The sequence below is a fragment of the Mirounga leonina genome, unplaced genomic scaffold, assembly GCF_011800145.1.
Source record: "Mirounga leonina isolate KUSES-001 unplaced genomic scaffold, KU_Mleo_1.0 Mir_168, whole genome shotgun sequence".
Lineage (NCBI taxonomy): Eukaryota > Metazoa > Chordata > Mammalia > Carnivora > Phocidae > Mirounga > Mirounga leonina.
The window spans coordinates 19,832,447-19,851,796 of NW_023270426.1; the positions used below are offsets into that span (position 1 = coordinate 19,832,447).

The following is a 19,350-nucleotide window of genomic DNA, read 5'->3' on the forward strand; positions in this document are numbered from 1 at the left end:
AACTATAAAACTCCTAGAAGATAACACAGGAGAAAATCTGCATGACCTCGTGTTTGGTGACGAGGCTTTAGATACAATACCAAAGGAGCAAAACACGATACGCTAGACTTCATTACAATCGCAAACCTCAGCTCTGTGAAAGACACTGTTAAGAGAATAAGAAGACCAGTCACAGACTGGGAGAAAATGACTGCAAAAGAAAGCCATGAGGCCTTTCCCTTCTCTGAGCCCAGTGACATAGTCCACACCCCAGCCCCGAGAAAGCAGGGCAAGCGGGGCCACCGTTCCACAAAGTGGGCCCAGGTCACGCCGACACTCTCGCGGACCCCCTCATGGGCTCTTCGGAAGGACTGGGTGGTGGACAGATAAGAACTCAGTGTTTGCGCCCCACGGCAGATGCGCGCGCCCCCGCTGTGCAGCCGCCTCCACATCTGGGGTGGGGTCAGCGAAGCTCTGGGAATGCCACCCGTCCCCTTAGCGGTTTCCGGGCCCTCTCCTCCAGCCCTGAGGCCTGCGCCACCTGGGACTGCTCACTGGCTGGCCATCCAACACCATGCGATGGGGGAAAGGTCAAAGCAGTGTTGTGAGAAACTGGTGCCGCAAGCACTCCTCGGACGTCTCCCCGCCCCAGAATCATCTACTCCCCTGGGAGGCAAAGGGAGGACTGCCCGTGAAGCATGGGGGGGAGCCCCTCCCCAATTACCCCGCAATTTGCTTGGCAAGATGATGTGCGGTGAGGACTTTCTGTGGCTGGCTATCAGTGAAGACCATCAATAGCCCATTTAATAAAAACAAACAATCGGGCTAAACTCTAACTCCCTTTCATGCACGTACACACAAAAGGCACCCAGTGCCAGCAGCTACTTCTGGGCGGTGGGATTATTAGTTTCTTACATTTTTAAACACAAATTGCTCATATAACCTGAAACAGGAATACCCATTTAAATACTGTCTGCATGCACTGGGTATCTAGCACATTAGTTTCAACTTTAGTGTTTCCAACTTTTTTCTAGTTGCAGCCCTCTGGCTCATTAAAATCCCTAGTCCTCCCTTTTGTGTGTGTGTGTGTGTGTGCGCGCGCATGCGTCAGAATGTGTGTATGGTTTGTTTAGGAATATGAAGCTGGTAAAGGGCTCTGCAGGCCAGTGAGCACTGTGGGGTGCTGAGAGCTCCAGGGCAGCATGAATGCCCAAGAAGGTGCTCGCAAGAGCTAGCTGGGTCCTGGCCTGAAGTGTTAGCCTAAGGTAGGGGTGGTGAGGCAAATAAGCCAGAGACTCAGGAGGAACTCAGGGGGCCTCGGAGCATCAAGGAGCCAACCTGACTGTCCTCCTCTTCCTGCCCTATTTTTAGCTGTATGAGCACAGGACACACTCAGGTGTCCTGGATAGGAAAATGGTAAAGAGGCCAGGGAAGTGACAGAGCCAGGTGCAGGTTCTGCCTACCCCAATCTGCCAAGCTTGTTGGGTCCTTCCCCAGGCCAGAAACACCGAATGCGATGGGTGTTTGCTGAAATGAGTATGTAACAGGGTGTGCTGCTGACGGGGAGGGCTCCCCTCCCCACACTTAGAGGAGCCGGGGAGGAGCCGGAGGGCAGCCCAACCCCTAACACCAAAGGGATGTGCAACATCTGACCCAGTTATGGATCAGAAATCAAGCAAGCTGAAACTTGGGGAGAGGATGATCATTTCGTCAGCCAAACCAGACAGCAAGGTATATTCTTAAGAGTCATCCCTTTTCCTTGAGCTTTTATTGTAGGACACAGTCAGGCACAAGGGCCGGGCCCCATTTAGTCTGCAAAGTGGCCATAAGGTCACCCAGGGGACCCTGTTTTTTCCCCAGGTCAGGAGCTGGCCCTGTGAACTTTACCACAGCAGCTTCCCATTAGAGCATCTGGCGGGAGAAGGTGCCAGGTGCTGATTTGAAGAGGGGGAGGCTCTGGTCCCTGACAAGACCAGGAGAGGGATGACCAGGTGTGAAACATGGGCACTGGGAGGGGCAGGGCTTGGGAAAATGGAAGGAGTCGGGGATTAAGAATACAAAAATCCGGGGTGCCTGGGTGGCTCACTCAGTTAGGAGACTGACTCTTGGTTTCAGCTCAGGTCATGATCTCAGGGTCATGAGATCGAGCACTGAGTCAGGCTCTGTGCTTATCGCAGAGTCCACTTGGGACTCTCTCTCCCTCTCCCTCTCGTCCTCCTCCACCCTCCTGTTCTCTCTCCCTTTCTCTCCCTCCCCCGCTCTCTGAAAAGAAAAGAATACAAAAATCCAGAGGTCTTCATCATTTTGTAGATTAGATCCAAAGAAGACAGGAAAAAAAAAAAATTCTAGCCACAGCCTTATCTTGTGAGAGGTGGAAATGCAATCCTACAACACTGGGTTTTGAAATGGATCACAATTTAGGTACCCAAATCAGTGGCTATCTTGGGAGGATCTATAACTTATCACAAGGTATCAACATTCACTCTTGAGAGCTTTCCATCCTCCCTAATGTTCAGAAACCCTCTGAGAGTGGATTGGATTTTTGCAAACAAGCGTAAGTACTAGGAGGTTAAGTTGGTAGAATAAGGTTTGTGATCAGGCTATGGGATAGGGTTTCTGCACCAAAAAAAAGATGTCACTGCACATCTTTTTGGATTTGATGAACAGGGGCCAGGCCTGCTCTCTCCAGAGTTGGGTAAAATGGCTCAAAGGTGCTTCTTTTCCAGGAAGTAAGTTCTCTGGGCAGGGATTTTTGTCTGGCACCTGAGTGTCTGGCACAGGGCCTGGGGTCTGGTAGGCCGTCCCCGAGTTAATACCTGAGCAACTCAGCTTAGTAAAATACGTGCTAGGGGCTTCCCGAGACACCACAGCACCTAGAGCATGTTGAGGCACCTTCTGTGCAATGACCCCTCAGAGCCAAGCTTTGCATCTCAATGGCACAAAAACCAAAGCCTACTCTTGGCGGGAGCTTCTGGTTTTGCTTCTTCACGTAGCCTGCCTCATAGTGCTGTTTGTCATGGGTGTAAGCCGTACCAGGGTCCCCTACACTGCACTGTGCAAGGTGTTTTAAGGTGTTCCTTAAAGGACTTTTGTGATAAAAGTTTGGGAACCACTATTGATCACAGTTTCTTCCCGTGGGGATTCACAGTGACACCAACATGTTCAAGAGTCCTACAGTAAACACAGCTACTTCTTGGTGGTTCCCAAACTAAAACAAATTCCTTCCCTGAGAAACTCATCTGAGGTTATTTACGTATCCATCTCAAAAGAGAGGCTATGAATCTAGCCGTCTCCCTATCTCAGCCACCGACCCGTGTTTTTTGGTGGAATACCTCTTAAATTTCATGACACACTTAGGTTCTGCTAAACACAGAACAATGCTGACCCACAGTGCCTTGACCCATGACTTAAGACCAACAAATCAGGGATGCCTGGGTGGCTCGGTTGCTTAAACATCCGACTCTTGATTTCGGCTCAGGTCACGATCTCGGCTCAGGTCATGATCTCAGCCCCATGTGAGGCTCCGTGCTCAGTATGGAGTCCACTTGTGATTCTTTCTTCCACCCTCTCCCTCCCCTTCTGCTCCTCACCCCCACCTTGTGCTCTCTCTCTCTAAATAAATGAAATCTAAAAAAAAAGAGAGACCAACAAATCACAAGGGTGCTTGCTCTCTGCTCTTCTGCACACTTTTCAGTTACCACCCCTCCTCCCAACTGTAGGACTCAAGCACCTTTAACTTCCCCCTTCGTCTGCCCTATTCCCTTATTGGTCTCTGGGCTGGTGTGTCCCCAACATGAATGGACATTTCACTGGGGCAAAAGCCATACCACATGTTGCTCATCTCATGTCTCACATCTATGCCTTCCAGCAATGCTATGCTGGGCGCAGGGGAGAGATTCCAACCTGACTCAAGCCAAGTTCCCTTTTCCCTTAAATGTTATCATTTAGATGTCATGGAAGGGACAAGTACCACAGTACCATGGGGGCGAAGATGATGGCTGGGCAGGGGCTGCCCTGACTGCCTCAGTTTCCATGCAGCAACACTTCCACCTACCATGTGTCGCGGGGTTGGTATGAATGCTGGCTAAATGCTTTAGGTGCAATCAATCCTCCTGGTGCAGAATGGAGCAAGGCCCAGCTGGTCCTGGACACTGAGAGGACGCGTGGACAGCGTCACATTCCCTGGGAAGAGCTCCAGAGAGAGGCCAGCTGGGAGGCAGAGCCAGGTGCAGGCAGATTCGGGGAAGGAGCTGTCTGGTGGCCAGGCCCAAGCTTGTTCCAGATGTTGTCTTTTCCTCTTAAGTATGGCAGGTGATTGGGCTCTGGACCCAAGAGGAGAAACAGAGGCCAAATTCACATTTCAGAGCAAGATGCAAGGCTACAACCTCCTCCCCACATCTACTCTAGCCTGGAGCAGGCCGTAAGGAGGAGAACCCTGTGGTCCCTCACCCCTGAAAACATGCTCTGCGTGGTGGGGGTGGGGAGGAGGGGTGTCACTGGGCTCTGATGGCCTCTGGCCTGAAGGGCCCCTGTTGACTCAGACACTCTTAATGCTGCTGCGGCCTCAGCTCTGGCATGCTCAGCTCCTGGCTAACTGAAACATCCTTCAAGAAGCTGTCCTTGCATGTGCCAGGTGCTCAGGATAGAAGGGGCCGCCAACAACAGACAGAAGAGTTTGGTAACAGGACATCTTGGTGCTGAGGCTGGTACAGGCTTTAGGAGGAGGAATTAAGTGCCGCTTGAAACAAACGAGGGAGAGGAGGAGCTGAAGCCGCCGAGGCATTCTCCAGGTGCCGGTGAGGCTCGGTGGGCTCTGGGCCGCTGAAGGACGACACGCACGAGTGGGCAGTGACCGCCCCCGTCACCACTCCCAAGGAAAGTAACCTCAGCCGCCAGAAGAGGGGTACTAGGGACTTCCTCCTCTCTCTGCCTTAACGCCACTGCTAAGAGTTAGATTGAGGCACTTACACTGTGTGGGGGATGAGCCCTTGCCCTGCGTCCCCTCACTGCAGCGTCTATAACCCTGCGGGACAGTCACTACTAGCCCCTTTGTACAGGTAATCAAACCACAGCCCAGAAATGTGAGTGACTGGCCCAAGGCCACAATTATGAAATTGTGGACACCTAGGTCCACATCTTCACCGCCCAGCTCTACTGCGTCTCCGTGACAGCCCCTGAATATCACGGCATCCCATCTGGTCCCTAGGGCTGGCCACCGAGGAAATGTCAGCTCCCTGCTCTGCAGCCACCTAGCCCCAGCAGGACCCTGGTAGCTCAGCTGTCCCATTAGCAACCTCCTCCAGGCCCCTCATCTCTCCGCTGGGGCCTGCTGAAAGCGGAGGCCTGGCCCAGCCACGTCGAAGGGCATCAGGCGGCACACCTCTATCACCGGGCCTGCAGCTCTGTGCACCACCTGTAAGAGTCTGAACACAGTCCCTCTACTGGGCCGTTCGGGTGACAGCAAGACAAGCGGGGGCCTTTGATTAACAAGCCTCCTCCGCCTAACACAAACCTACAGCACCGCCTGCTTCTTGCCTGTACCTGTCCCTGGACAGAAAGCTCCCTGGGGGGAGGAAAGGTCTTGCTCGGGCTTCTGGCCCAGGACCAGATACATGTTCAGTGAGGACCTGCTGAATGGCTGGGACTTGGCTCACACGCCTCATGCTTCAGCACCATGTCTGCGCCACATCCTTGTCGAGGTCCTGAGCTGCTCGAGGGCTGGCGCCTGGGCTTCTCTCTTGTTGCCCATCTTCCCCAAGCTCTGGGGTAAGGTTGGCACCCAGCCGGCTCCTGGAGCGCAGGTGCGTGGCTGGCACAGCCCCACTGACAGCTCTCATGGGGCTGACGGGCCGCACCTCCTTCGCCAGGCCACGGCCGAGAGCTCCTCCTCACAGAAGCCTTCCTGAGCCAGGTCCTTTCCAGGAGCCCCGGCGTCAGGGCCGCTGCTTTGGCCGGCTCATGCTCTCCATGGCGTCCGTCACGGGCAGTAACCATCTGGGTTGGTTGGCTCTTTCTCCCAGCCTAGCCCACGAGCGGCACAGAACAGAGACCATTTCTGCTGCAATCTCGCCCATGTTCTCGTACAGAGCCTAGCATGGTGCCTGGTACACAGCAGGTGCTCAACAGTTTGTGGAATGAATGAGAAAGTGTCTTCAGGGAAGCAAAATCAAAGAGCAGAGCAGAAAGAGGGGCTGTCCACCTTTCCTTCTCACTCGTGGAACAAAACCAAAGTTCTGAGTGGGCAAACACTCAGAACTTCCAAATAGTCACATGCCGTCACATCCCAGCCCAAGGTGCTTAGGGCTGGTCGGTCGGTATGGCTCACAGCGCTGTTCTGAGGGGTGGGACGGAGCAGTGTTTTCACCGGATATGGCCCCCGAGCCCAGCTACTACCCCATCTGCCAACAGGGCACAGGTGACCACAACAGTGACTGAGCACAGCACTCATGTCTCAGGATGTCTCCCGAAGTGTCCGTCAGGTGGGCCGGGCACCACGGTGGGGGCAGGCACAGGGCAGCGGTCAAGCCAATGACAGCACTGCATGCCCGCAGACAAAACGGCTTGGATTTGGCGAACTACAGCTCTGCTGGAAGAACTTGGTAAAACGTAAAAATATATATTATTCTTAATATACAGGGGTTAACATGGCTGACAGCTGAGCAAAAATTTGCCTTGAGCTACCGGCCGGCACTGGTGACGAGTGCCCCGACCATCCCCATGCCCCTCCGTGACCACTCCCATACACCCAGGAGAGCTGGGGAGAGGCACAATGGGCGTGGGTGCAAACAGAGTCCAAGTCCATGAGCATGGGCCCGCTGACCTCAAACTCATGAGCACTGTGCTCAGCTCCAGAGCCAGCCAGGCACAGACGAGGAAAACGTCCAGCTTTTCTGTGTGCCACACAGAGTAACTGCCTCAGATATGTTGGAGCGATGGTATCCCCTCACCCCCACCCCACACCCTGCAAACTAAAAAACAGAAACTTGATGGAAGAAATGAAACTAATGTGGTACTTGATCTAATGGTAGTGGACATCCCAGTGACAAGGACATCAGGGCATTCGGGAACCAGGAATCACGGCCTGACTGGGTATGCCCAGCACATCCACTTATCATGCTCAAAGAAAGCCCTTTGGGTGTCACAGCAGCCTGGAGTTGGTGGAGCATGGGCGTTGTCAACATTTGAGTTATAAGGAAATTGGGGCCCAGAGAGGTTAAGCGAATCACTCTAGGTCACACAGCACGTAAACTGGCAAGCCAGAATGAAGCAATGTCCTCCGCTTCCTATCTAGTAACTTCTCCCCTGACTGCCAATGTTCTACATGGCTTTCCTGGGTGTGTCATAAGCTCTGGGCCTCTGGTTCCTCATCTGTAGAAGGAGAAGAATCATGCCTAGCTCATGCTACACCTCTAAGAGTCTCTGACAAGCAGGGGGTTAAATGTCCCAGAAGTGTAAATGCCTCCCAACTATAACCCACCGATGACTTCTCGTGCCTAGGTGCTTTCAAAAGAATACAACAACTTCATGTCCCTCATGACAGTGTTCTTTATGGAGGAACCCTTGGTCTTGCCACACTGAGAGACAGGAGAGCAAGAAGTGATCCAGCTCTCCTGCTGCCTATTACCACTTCAGAAGAGGCACCTTGTCTTGCTGAGTCTCCCTGTCTGGCTGCAAGAATGGAGGGGGCCCTTCCTGCCACATACCCTGAGGTGCATGGAGCACTAAGAAGTAAAAGCGTTACAATGGCCCAGAAGGATCTGGGTCCCTTCTCCACTCCCTACCAGCCATATGCCACCCCAGGCAAGTTCTCCTATGCTTTTAGGCTGGTTTTCTCATCACTACAAATGGGGGTGACATCCCTGCCCAGGTGGGTTCCCACAGTGGCCATGGAGCCACCAGTGAGACCGGTAAGGTTATTTTCGGGAAAAGGACCACCTCCCCACCCCGAGAGAGCGAGCTGATTTCGAGATTGGGACTAGGGAAATTCAGGGTGAGACTAGAACACCTCGTTGTGGGGGAAAGCAAGAAAATGTTTAAGAATGGAAGAGGCCATCGCAAAGGACAGCAGAACCAGCTTGAATGTCAAACATGAGACAACGTGAGCAGAGTACTGAATGACGTCATAGTGTACAACCCATTAAATTAAAGAAGTCCATGAAGTAACATTTCGAGTACAAAAAACAGAAAGAGGGAAAGGGCAGACGGAAAGTAAGTTCTTTACAGAAAAGTGCCAACTAATACGGGCAGAAGAGATGACAGAAGTAGAAAAATCACTCTTTTGTAACCACTATAGTAGTAACAGATTCGGGTAGGATCATCCAGGAATGCCAAAGCCACTGGGTGAAGGCTGTGCAGAAATCCAGCAGACACCACCTCAACCATATGACCCGAGTGAATCACCAGTGGCAGGACAAACCCACATCACATGCCTCCTGGCATGATACTAGACAAGGACGCAACGGCGCTTAGGTAATCCCCCTGCCAAAACGTTTAACCCAAATCCAAGCATAGGACCAACCCAGACTGCAGGACATTCCACAACACAACTGGATGCACTCTTCAAAAATGTCCATATCATGGAAGAGTTGTAAAAAATTAAAGAAAAAAAAACAACAACCAAAAACCAACCAGAGGAATTGTTTTAACTTAAATAAGACTAAAGAAACCTGGCAACTAACGGAAATGCAGGATCCTGAAATGGATGCTGGATCAGGAAAGAAAACCAAAAAAACTATAAAGGCCAATACTGGGAGATTAAAGAAATTTCTAAATGGACTATATAACAGCCAAAAATAAATGTATAAACGTGCACACCTATGCACACGCACATACACACCCAGGTTGGGGGAGAAAAAGCCAATGGGGCAGGGGCACCTGGGTGGCTCAGTCATTAAGCGACTGCCTTCGGCTCAGGTCATGATCCCAGAGTCCCGGGATCGAGCCCCGCGTCGGGCTCTCTGCTCTGCGGGAAGCCTGCTTCTCCCTCTCCCACTCCCCCTGCTTGTGTTCCTGCTCTTGCTATCTCTCTCTCTGTCAAATAAATAAATAAAACCTTTAAAAAAAAAAAAAGCCAATGGGGCAGAATGTCAACAACCGGGGCACCTGGGTGAAAATGTTCATCGTACTACTCCTCTCACTTCTCTGCAGGTTTTGAGAAGTTTCAAAATAAAAGAAACCACACAGATCGGATCAGTCCCTAGAAAGTGTCCGAACCGCCACGAGTCCTGTGGTGTCCTCGGGGGACTCGGACCTACTCACCTGTCAGGTACTCCAGGACGGCGGCCATGTACACGGGCGCCCCCACTCCAATCCTGTACTTGGGGTGGCCTTTCTTGATGTAGCGCAGCATCCGCCCCACGGGGAAGATGACTCCCGCCTTGGCGGACCGGGAGGTTTTGGTGGACTTCTTCTTCCCACCCCGGCTTGACATGGCGGTGGCCCTGGAGGTGAATCAGTAAGCACACTGTGGAGGCAAGAGGCACAGACGTCAGGATCCTGGGACGGGGTCCCCCCGCTTCCCCGCACTCTCTGGCCCCTAGAAGAAATGCCACCACCTGCAGCCACTGAGTCCTCCGAGCCCAGCTGATGCACTCCGCTGGAGCACTTCGGCCCCTAAAAAGAGAACGGCGATGCTCTTCACGTTTTATACCATAACATTAATTTTAGTGGCCACCTGCACTTAAACGTTACTCTGGCAATGAGTGCTCTTAAGTGCCTTGCCTTTATGCCACATGATGTAAAAGAAAATGGGATTTCTTGACTACGTCCTATACACTTGTTTAACAACTGCATTTTCATACCCTTGAGACCAGGGCGGATAAATGGGCTGAAGCCTTCATGAAAGAAAACTATGTCCCCTGCCCCCAGAATGATGCAAAGCCTGATACCTAGGCCCTCTGATGAAGGCAGCGTCTCTAGCTCACGACCCTTTCTCTGTTGGGGGGCAAGAACAGCTCACAGGAGTTCAGCAGATAGCTGGGCCGCAATCACAGGCCCTCAGAACACTTCCAGTCCACTAGCTGGGCCTGTCTTTAGAGAAGACAGAGAAGTGCTTGTCTTTCCCTGCTCTTCCTCCCTATCCCCATCCAAAATGTCACTCAAGTCCAGAGGATGCTCCATCTCCATCAACTCTTGGAAGGCCTCTCCTATCCACCCCAACTGTGACTGAATCCAGGTCATCATTAACCAAATGATCTCAAACATCTCCTGAGGAGGTCTCCCCACCATGAGCCCTACTCTCCAATCCACCTGGCCTCCGAGGGTAGTACATACAAGTCTGAATACTCAACTGCCCTGGTCTGAAAGCTTTCCCTGGCTGCCACAGTTCCCAAGAAAAATCAACACCCCTGGCCTGTCATGCAATGCCTCAGAAATCTAGGCCTGGTACATCCATCCAGCTTCACCCCATACCTCCGGTGGTCCAAACTTGGACACGGGGAGTCACACACAGCTCCTGCAAATGGCCTCCCCTACAGGGGCTGGGCCCTTCGGCCAGGACCACCACGATCCCTCACACTTGCGTTCTGCCCTCTGCCAACCCTTCCCTGAGTGCTCAGATACAGCTACACCATCCTCTGCGCCCCCTTGCACTTCATGCCACAATGATGTGCACATGCCCCCGTCTCTCCCGTCAGAGTGCAGGCTCTCAGAGGGCCGCCCCTGGCTGTACTCCTGGCAGGACACCACTAAGGTCTACATGTGTGCCAAGAGCATTCAAGGTCTCAAATGTTTGCTGAGAACATTCAAGTCATTCATGCATTCACTTCAGGAGCTAGGCTGGGGAACGGGGACAGCAGGGCACAAGGCAAATGGGATCCCTGTTCTCCCAGAGCTGGTGGGGAAGAGAGAGAAGAAATAACCCTACAGTCATTTAAATGATCATCATGAAAAGCAGTGAGGGTGCTGGGAGAGGGGTTGTGAAGAGGCTGAGGCCTATCCTTGGGCACCATGCAAGCATTTCCTGGCGGACATCTATGCTCAACCACTAAACCAAATGGACAGGACTCCCATTTACTGGTACACTGAGGTCAGGCTGTGTGGTGTGTGGGTCACTCCAGCTCCAACAGGCCATGCCTCTATGCCAGCAGGGGCCACAGAGTTAGGAGTCCTTGTTACTCTGACACCCAACCCTGTATTTGGAACACAGCGTGGTCCGTACCTAACATCAGTGCGACCCCTAAGATCATCTCAGTTGTCTGCCTGACACAGATGGCCAGAACAGCAGACAGCAGAATTCTTGGGCACTCTAACAGAATTATGGTGGCTCTGGATAGATGTTGGGGCTGGGGGTGGGATAGCTACAGACAATTATGATGAGAACCTTCTATTTCTCATCAAGGGGCACCAAGTCTTAATTGATCACTGAGTGCTAAAGAGAGTCCCAGAAGGGCCTGAGTTTCTCTGGAACAATTAAATGGCTCCATTTCTTGCTGTGATGAGCTCCATTTTGAAAGGTTCCCTGCAAACAGGTGTCCATGCTGACTCTGAGCAGGAAATGGTACCTGCCCACATGTGTGCATGTGTGTGTCTGCAGGGAAAGCGGTCAGTGGGCTTCCCAGCAGTCTTTTGCTTGGCTACAAATGTGTTTCACAGACCAACCCCACGCCTCTGGACTAGGAGTTTGCAGATCTGAACATTTCCCCTCCTTTAGCAGGAGAGGCCTACGGTCAGTGATGATTAGTCAGCTGAGCCCCATTCTTACCGGAGTGCAGGCGTCAGCTCCCATCCCCAGGCAGAGCTGTCTGGGTATGTCTGGGGCTGCCTCTGTGGGATTCGGGCAATGTCCTGCCCCAGAGACGAGCCATCAGCATGCAGGGACCTGATGGTCCCTAGAAATGCTCAGTCCACTCCAGCCATTCCGTGGACAGGCCGCGGACCCCCAGGTGCTCACTTGGCTGTGCAGCCCCAGAGATCTGTTCTGACTGCCTGTGGTAAGGACCCACTTGAAAGTCCCATGGGCACCTGAAACTCCCTCCTCTGGGTTTCTCAGCCCCAGCAGTGACAACCTCATGCACCAAGCCACCAAGCAGCAGTCAACCTGGGCCCTACTTCTCTGCCCCCCTTCACAGTGCCCCGCCATTAGCCAAGCTCTGTTAAACCCACCTCGGAACTTCTCGGGCCTCTTCCCTTCTCTTCGGCCTCCCTGGCTTGGTTCAGCTCTCTCCTTCTTACCTACCATGCTCAGCTCCACTGAGGCCAGAGGATGTGTGCCCCCTTGCGGGTTCCCCATCACCCTGAGCCAGCCACAAACAGCATCCTCCAGCGGTTTCCACGGCACTGCTTCCTGCCACCCCTGCCCAGGGCCCAGGCTCCAGGCCACCCCTGACTTCCTGCCCTGCGATGCAGGGTCCAGAATGTCTCTCCTGCCTCTGACACCCTTTGTCCTCTTGCCAGCCCGCTGAGCTGATCTCTTTCAATCCCTGTCCTCCGGCCTGACCACAGACTGGCGTCACTCGCTGCTCCATGTTCTCAAAGCCCGCATTCTGGCACGTCTCCGTGCATCTGCCTCCCCAGCCTGACTGCACTGCAAGCTACCTGAGGCCAGGCTGTGGTCAGCTCATCCCTAAGTCCCTGGGTCCCAGGCAGGACCTTCAATGTCATGGATCCTCAGGTCCATTCTGCTGAGAGAACATCTTCACACCTAATTTTCAGTCAGGACGCGGCCCCACGTCTTCATATCCCCCCCACGCCAGGGCTGGTCCTGCAACTCCTGCTCCTCACCCCTCCCATGTTCTTCCCACACTTCTAACTATAGGTCCCCAAGCTGCAGTCACAGCTTGGAAAGACTTCTGACGGAGCCATGCAGCCTCCTGACATCCAGTGATGTGTGCTGACTTTAAAAATATCTTTAGGAAAATCACCTTGTAGCTGGGTAGTCTCCAGATAATCCCGTGAATGTGCCAGGTCCATCCCGCTCTTCAGGGGTCTATGGAGACAAGGGCGGCCAGGGCCAGGCACCCACATCGGGGGAGAGCGGCTGTGGTGGACGTGGCTATTGAGCACTGACTCAAATTCCAAAGTCAGCCTGGCCTCATTCAGGCTGTGGCTCTGCCACTTAGGCCTGTGTGTCCTTGGGCATGTGACATAATGTTACCCTCGGAGCTTACTTTACCGTCAAGCAGTGATGAAGACAGAATGGACCCCAGACAGTTGGTGGGAGAACTGAGCGAAAACATGCATATGCAGGGCCCAACAAGCACTCCCTGAGTGAGTGCTCAGGTAAGTCAATAAAAATAACAACAATGTGTATAATTTGAAAAGAGGCCGCCTCCTTGAAAACTGATGTTGGTTATTTTCACTGGCAAGGACAGCACTAGCTGCTGTAACAAACAAGCCCCTACAGCTTACTTCTCCCTCGTGAAAGTCCAAAGTGGGTCTCCACGATTGGCAGGTGCTGCTCCACATGAGTCATGGACCTGGACCCCTCCCATCCTTCAATGCACAATTCCCAGTGTTACCGCAGAAGGGAAAAGGCCATGGAGGGTAACACATGGAGGTCTTCAAGGTCCAGGCCTAGAAGGGGGGCACACCAGTACTGACCATGACCATGATTCATTGACTAGAACTTGGTCATATGGCCACAACTAATTGCAAGAGAGGTTGAGAAATGTCCTTTAGCTATTTGGTCAGAGGAAAAAACAGCCAGTCTCTGTCATGTAACAAACCAACTTGAAAGCTGACCATGAAGCCAGGGTGTGAGCAACCAGCCAAAGCCTACTGGGCCCTGTCTGACCCATGTCCTGTATCCAGCCTCTTCTGAGAGATGGCTGGTCCTCCATCACAGAAAAAGTGGCTTCTAACACACTCGGCTTCTCTTCAATGCACTGACATTGCTCAGAAGAGGATCAGCTATACTATCTTGTCAAACTGACAAAACTGTGTCCTTCCCTCCTTCCAGGACTAATCATCCAGGAGGGCACCCCATTCAAGAAACCAGAAGCCCTCACCCCTAGAGAGGGCCCCACATGCTTTGAAGACAGCAACACGGCTTTAGGCAACCTTGGCATCCATTCATCAGGGCACATTAGCTTAGCTGGTTTTTTTGACTGTTACCAGGCCAGGAAATGAAGATTCTGTGGTGGGTCCTGAGGGATCTCTGTGGTCTTTATCTCTGCAACTCCTCTGACTATAAATTAGTCACAATAGACATGAACCTTGCTTGCAGAAACCCAAAGCTTACCCAGAGTCACACACTGTTGGAGAAGGGCTATATGGAGAAGTGAGCCAGGCTTGAGTGAAAGGCAAGTCTCTGACCACAGGCCTCCCAACAACTGAGATGGGGCCAGGGCATGTGACCTGTCCTCATGGTACAGGACTAGTAAGGCTGGCTGTGAGGATCCCGTGAATAAGATGGACATGAGAGTGACAAGCCCTCTACTATCAGGAAGGGCAACAGAGGTAAAAGGGGCAAAGGGCTATCCTACCTACTACCACACTCTTCCACTCCTCCCCAACAGGGCACCCTAACAGGCTCCTCGCTGTATTACAAACCGCCTTCATTCCTACCTTCACTCTTCAGCACATGCCACGATCTCAGTCTAGAACACGCTCTCCAGCCCTCTGTCTGGGGCGATCTTACCTAGCGGTCTGGTGACGCAGACCTATCACGTGGCTCCCTCCTCTGTGTTCCTGCTGTGGCTGTGCCTTGTGCCCCCCAGTCACAGTCTAGTTTGGGGCAGCCCTATGCCAGACTCCAGCCTTGCATGCAAGGTCCCACAGCCCCTCTCTCCCTATTTCCAGCAACAAGGTATCCATCAGGCCAAACTGCTCCTGTTTCCTCAGTGGACATTCCTGCTGTGGCCCCTGAGCTCAGCTACAAATCCCCTATAATATTCCTTAGCTTGCCACCATTCTTTAATATGTTCAATTACTTTTCTCAATCTTATATAAAGGGTTCTGTAGAGGCCCCTGGGTGGCTCAGTCAGTTATGCGTCTGCCTTTGGCTCAGGTATTAATCTCGGGATCCTGGGATGGAGCCCCAAGAGTCAGCCTCTCTGCTCAGTGGGGACCCTGCTTCTCCCTCTCCCGCTGCCTCTCTACTCCACTCGTGCTCTCTCTCTCTTTCAAATAAGTAAATAAATAATTTATCTCCATAAGTAAATAAAAATAAAGTGCTCCGCAGATGCAGTTTCCAGGCCTTTCTTCTAACCTGATTGCTACTCTAGATCCAACTTATATAAATATTCTGAAACCAACCTCCTCAACCTTAGCAGTTGCTACACTGTATCATCACTGCCAATTTCGTTGTCTGTAGTGATGGGATGCATCAGTCGGCTCTGCTCACCAGTGTACCTCCAGGATCCCATCACCCTGCCTGTTACCTGGTAGGCTCTCAAATGCTGGCTGGATGGTGACTGATTAGTGGGCATTTACAGCGGATGGGGTTCTCTTGACAAAGATGAGGGCAGCATTTCCAAAGGCCAAAGGCCACAGGACTCAGAGATGTGGCAAGTGGGACACCAGTCAGGGACCTTCAGTGAGACCATTTGTGGACACATACCTGGCCAATCCCTGTGGGAACTCAGAGCCTCAAAATTCAGGGAGCTTGTGGAACCACCTTACGGATTCCCAGGAAGGGGATACCACAACTGCCCCGACAGCTAAGGTAGGAGCCACGAAGAGGCCTTCCCACTCCCTGATAATTCTATGGCTCCAGCCGCCTCTTTTGCCACGGGACTAGCTCAGTAAAAGACGAAAGAGACCAGACGGAAATACTTACCTCCCTCACCTGCAAGTGACTGACCTCTGCTAAGGCTACAGCATAGAAAACCCTTAATCAGGGCACTTACAAAACCACTGGAACTGGCGATTGTGAAGTCTTTTATTATCTAAGCAGTGAATCCGTGCATATCGATCCCAAAAGAAATATTGACCAGAACTGCTGGGGAGCTGCTAGTCAGACGGCCCTATCTCCAGCACCCGAGGATGGGGGAATCTGAGCGATCTGTGGTTTAAGTCACTGTTGCCGAGGGAGGACCGCACCACCCACTCCCTGCAGCTGTATAAATGCCCACATGTCCACATGCATTTGCCACCTTCCCATCAACTCCAATCATGACAGCAAACCTGAGACACTTAATTCTGAAGCACAGGACACTAATCCTGTTTACAGCATTCTCTTCCATTTACTCCTATCATACCAGATGATTAACGGTGTCACTGCTATCAAGTCCCCAGAGGCATGAGGATCTAATACACAACTATCGCTCACAGAGCTGAGGTTCAGAAACAGCCCTCTGATTGGCTGAGAAGAGAGACTCGTTCTGGTACTCTAGCCAATCAGGAAAAACATCTCTCTCCATTCATAAAACACTACATCATCAAGTGAGCGGATGATTAAAGAACTTACAGTCTACCCTCAATGAACCAAGGGAGTACAAACAAGGAGAGAAGGACAAATTGAGATAATAAATAAATCCTAAACTGCAAATTTTGTTCCAGCATACGTATCTTCCTCGTGTGTTAGGTTTTTAGTGGTGGGGAAAAAACAGAAGCCAAACACAAGTGTTATTCAGGAAAGAGTTTACAGGAGGCTAATCTGGGATTACAATTTCACCTCTGTAAAAGCCCCAAGCTCGGGAGCTGCACTGAAGGACTCAGCACTACAGTTCAATAGCAAGACACTATCTTCCTACTTCAAGAGGGAGCTTTCCTTTACACCTCCTCTCTCTTTTAAAGGTTGTGCCAAACTCTTAAGATGGCCATTTCAATGGAAGGCTGTTAAAGGAAAAGTTTAAATGTGAGCTTCAATAGAGGAGGACCCTGGTTGTTTTGGCTTGGCATCTAGAAGCCATTCAGTATTTGTTGAATAGATGAAGTATTCCCAGTAAGGATAAAGAACATCTGGCCATGTCTCTCTCCTGCTCAGAGCCTTCAATGGCCACTTCTAGCTTCACCTGACTCCCTCCAGGATTCAGCCATCCTGAGCCTCTGGTGGTTCCCCCATCTGACCTCTATGCTCACTGTTCTAAGACTCAATACGTGGGGTTCCCCAGGCCTCAAACGCTTGTCCGCTTCTGCCCTCCTTTGCCCAGCCAACTCCTACTTGGCCTTTCTGTACCCAGGCTGGGCTTGCTCCTGCTTATGTCACTGTTCTGGGGGCTACCATGGGAGCTCCTGTGGCCTTCTGCACCAACCTTGCAACAGCCACTTGCCTGTCTACTCTTTGCATCACTTTCCCAAGGATGAGGACTGGGCATTTCTTGATCATGCTCCTGTCCCCAGTGCCTGACTCACGAGTTGATTCTCAGGAATTATTTATTGAAAGACTGTAAGACACCAGTCTGGCAGGCTTGATCCAAGCAAACAAGCTATACAACTCTTTGGAACCCACTTGGGCTCACTCGCAAGAGCTGGGGTGGCCCCCAATGTACTTCTAAAACTGTAGAACTTGGGGAGGACCCATAGGATAGGTGTGGGCCCCTCTCACCCCTGCTCCTTCCCAGCATATGTGCCAGGAACGGAGCTCTGAAAAACCTAACACAAATCCAAAGGCACAATCCAACAAAAAGTAGAAGCTGCTGTAATTCTGATCAATAGCATATATAGGTTCTTACTGTGTTTTGCCAGCTTGGGGTTTGCACTTTGGTTTATTTCAATAAATTACCTTTAAACGACCAGAGGCAGCATTAGCTCTGAAGGTATTAGAGGCAGGTCCCAGAATACATGTACTCGAAGCCTCTCTATGGGAAAGGGATAAGGGGTCTCGGAGTTCTGCTGTCACCGGGGCCAGAAGAAATGGCAGACGGAGATGTACCACTCCCTGCGCCTGGCCACTTTGGTACAGACCACGCCAGTGACTTACGGCTGTGTGTTATGGTGTCACAAGTGATGTTCCAGACCACTCCTCATTCTAAAGGCCCTACCTCAAATAATTTTCACTTAAATTGTTCCTTCCTTCTTAAAGCCTTCATCTAGTGATCAGCATTAACAATGGTGACAGGCTATAAAACAAAATAACAGAATGAAGAGATTTCCTGCTCTCTTCCTAAAACTAGAGGGGGGAAGAATTTAAAGACTCAAGGGTACTTTGGTTTTGGGGGGGGGGTTAAGAAAAAAATAAGGTTTTAAAGCAACTTTATCCCCACTGGAGACTGGGATGACACCGCCCAACTTTAGTCAGTTGTGTACAAGGGGTATAAATTCCAGTTGCAGGCATGAGGTGGCCATTTCAGAGCCAATAACTCCTCTGAAGGCAACTGGTAAACTAAAGGTGGCCTGCAGTAGTTGGATTCCACCTAACTTACAACTAGAGTCTCCCACTCAAACCTAAAGCTGTTTGAAATTCCCCTAGTCCGCGGGGCAGGAAGCCTGGGACAAAGTACTTTGCCCCCTCTTTAACGGTAAAACCTCAAACCACGAAGGTGGAAGAAAAAGAGAAGCTAACAAGAATGCCCCTCTAATTGTCTATTTTTATATGCTGTTTATTGGATCATTAAAATCTTACAAGGATTTCACGGTAATTGTAATTGCTGAATTCAAAGTTTGTCTTAGCTGTCCGTACAGGCGTTTCTCGCTTTCAAACTCAGCAATATTTTCCCTAACATCTGGTCTAAAAGAACCTTCCAATCTACTGACCAGATCCCTGAGTGATCCGCGGTCCCCGCAGGAGTGGAGGCGGGGCGCGCCACCCCGCACACCTGTTGTCAGGTGACACCGCCAGCGGCGTCCAGCGCACTCACCTCCCCACTCCACCCCACCCCCAGCGAGTCCTTCCCTCCCGGCCTTCTCCACCCCGGGAGCCTACAGCCTTCCGGAGTTACCTTTTTTTTAAAAAAAACTCCCAGCCACAAAGCAAACAAAAGGCTGATCGGAAGATGAACGAGGGCAACGGGGGTTCCCGCGTCCCCTCTCCAGCCAGTCCCTGGACAACCCCCGCCCCGGCCCTGCCCGGCTCCAATCCCACGAGTATCCCAGCGGCCAACCCGCCCCTCTCCGCAGAGACCGAGCCAGACGCCTACACCACCGCCACCTGGCTCTCGGGCCCGACTTATCGTGCGGGGGCCGGCAACTCGCGGGCCGGCGGGGGCCTCCCCAAGTACAACTCCGCGCACCGCAGCTCCCGGCCGCCCAGGCCCAGGCTGGCCGGCCAGCGCCGCGGGGCCTCCCCGGGGCCTCCGGCTCAGCCCGCCCGCCCGCCCCGGGGAGGGTCGCCGGGGGAGGGGCCAGCACTGTCGCCTTCCCACAAAAGCGCCCAGGCGCGGGCCGGGGGACGCGGTTTGGAGCGAAGTTGGCTTCCGGGTTTGCTGTTGAACAAAACCAAAGAGAATCCCGCGCGGCCGGGCAGGGCCTGGGAGGGCGCCGCGCGCGCGCGCGAGGCCCCGCGTGGGCCCCGCGGAGCGCGGCGACCCGAGCCCGGCCGAGCGCCGCCCG

General features: G+C 52.3%; 1 protein-coding gene across 4 annotated transcripts in view; it reads right to left on the reverse strand.

Annotated features, from left to right (window-relative positions):
* Positions 1-19,350, reverse strand: part of LOC118016660 (core histone macro-H2A.1) — an 83,081-nt gene that overhangs the window by 63,070 nt on the left and 661 nt on the right. For all 4 annotated transcript variants that reach the window (XM_035014173.1, XM_035014171.1, XM_035014172.1 and 1 more), the window contains exon 2: positions 9,238-9,442. In XM_035014173.1, coding sequence (XP_034870064.1) covers positions 9,238-9,409 — 172 coding nt within the window. In that variant the 5' untranslated portion in view covers positions 9,410-9,442. The remainder of the gene's footprint in view (positions 1-9,237; positions 9,443-19,350) is intronic.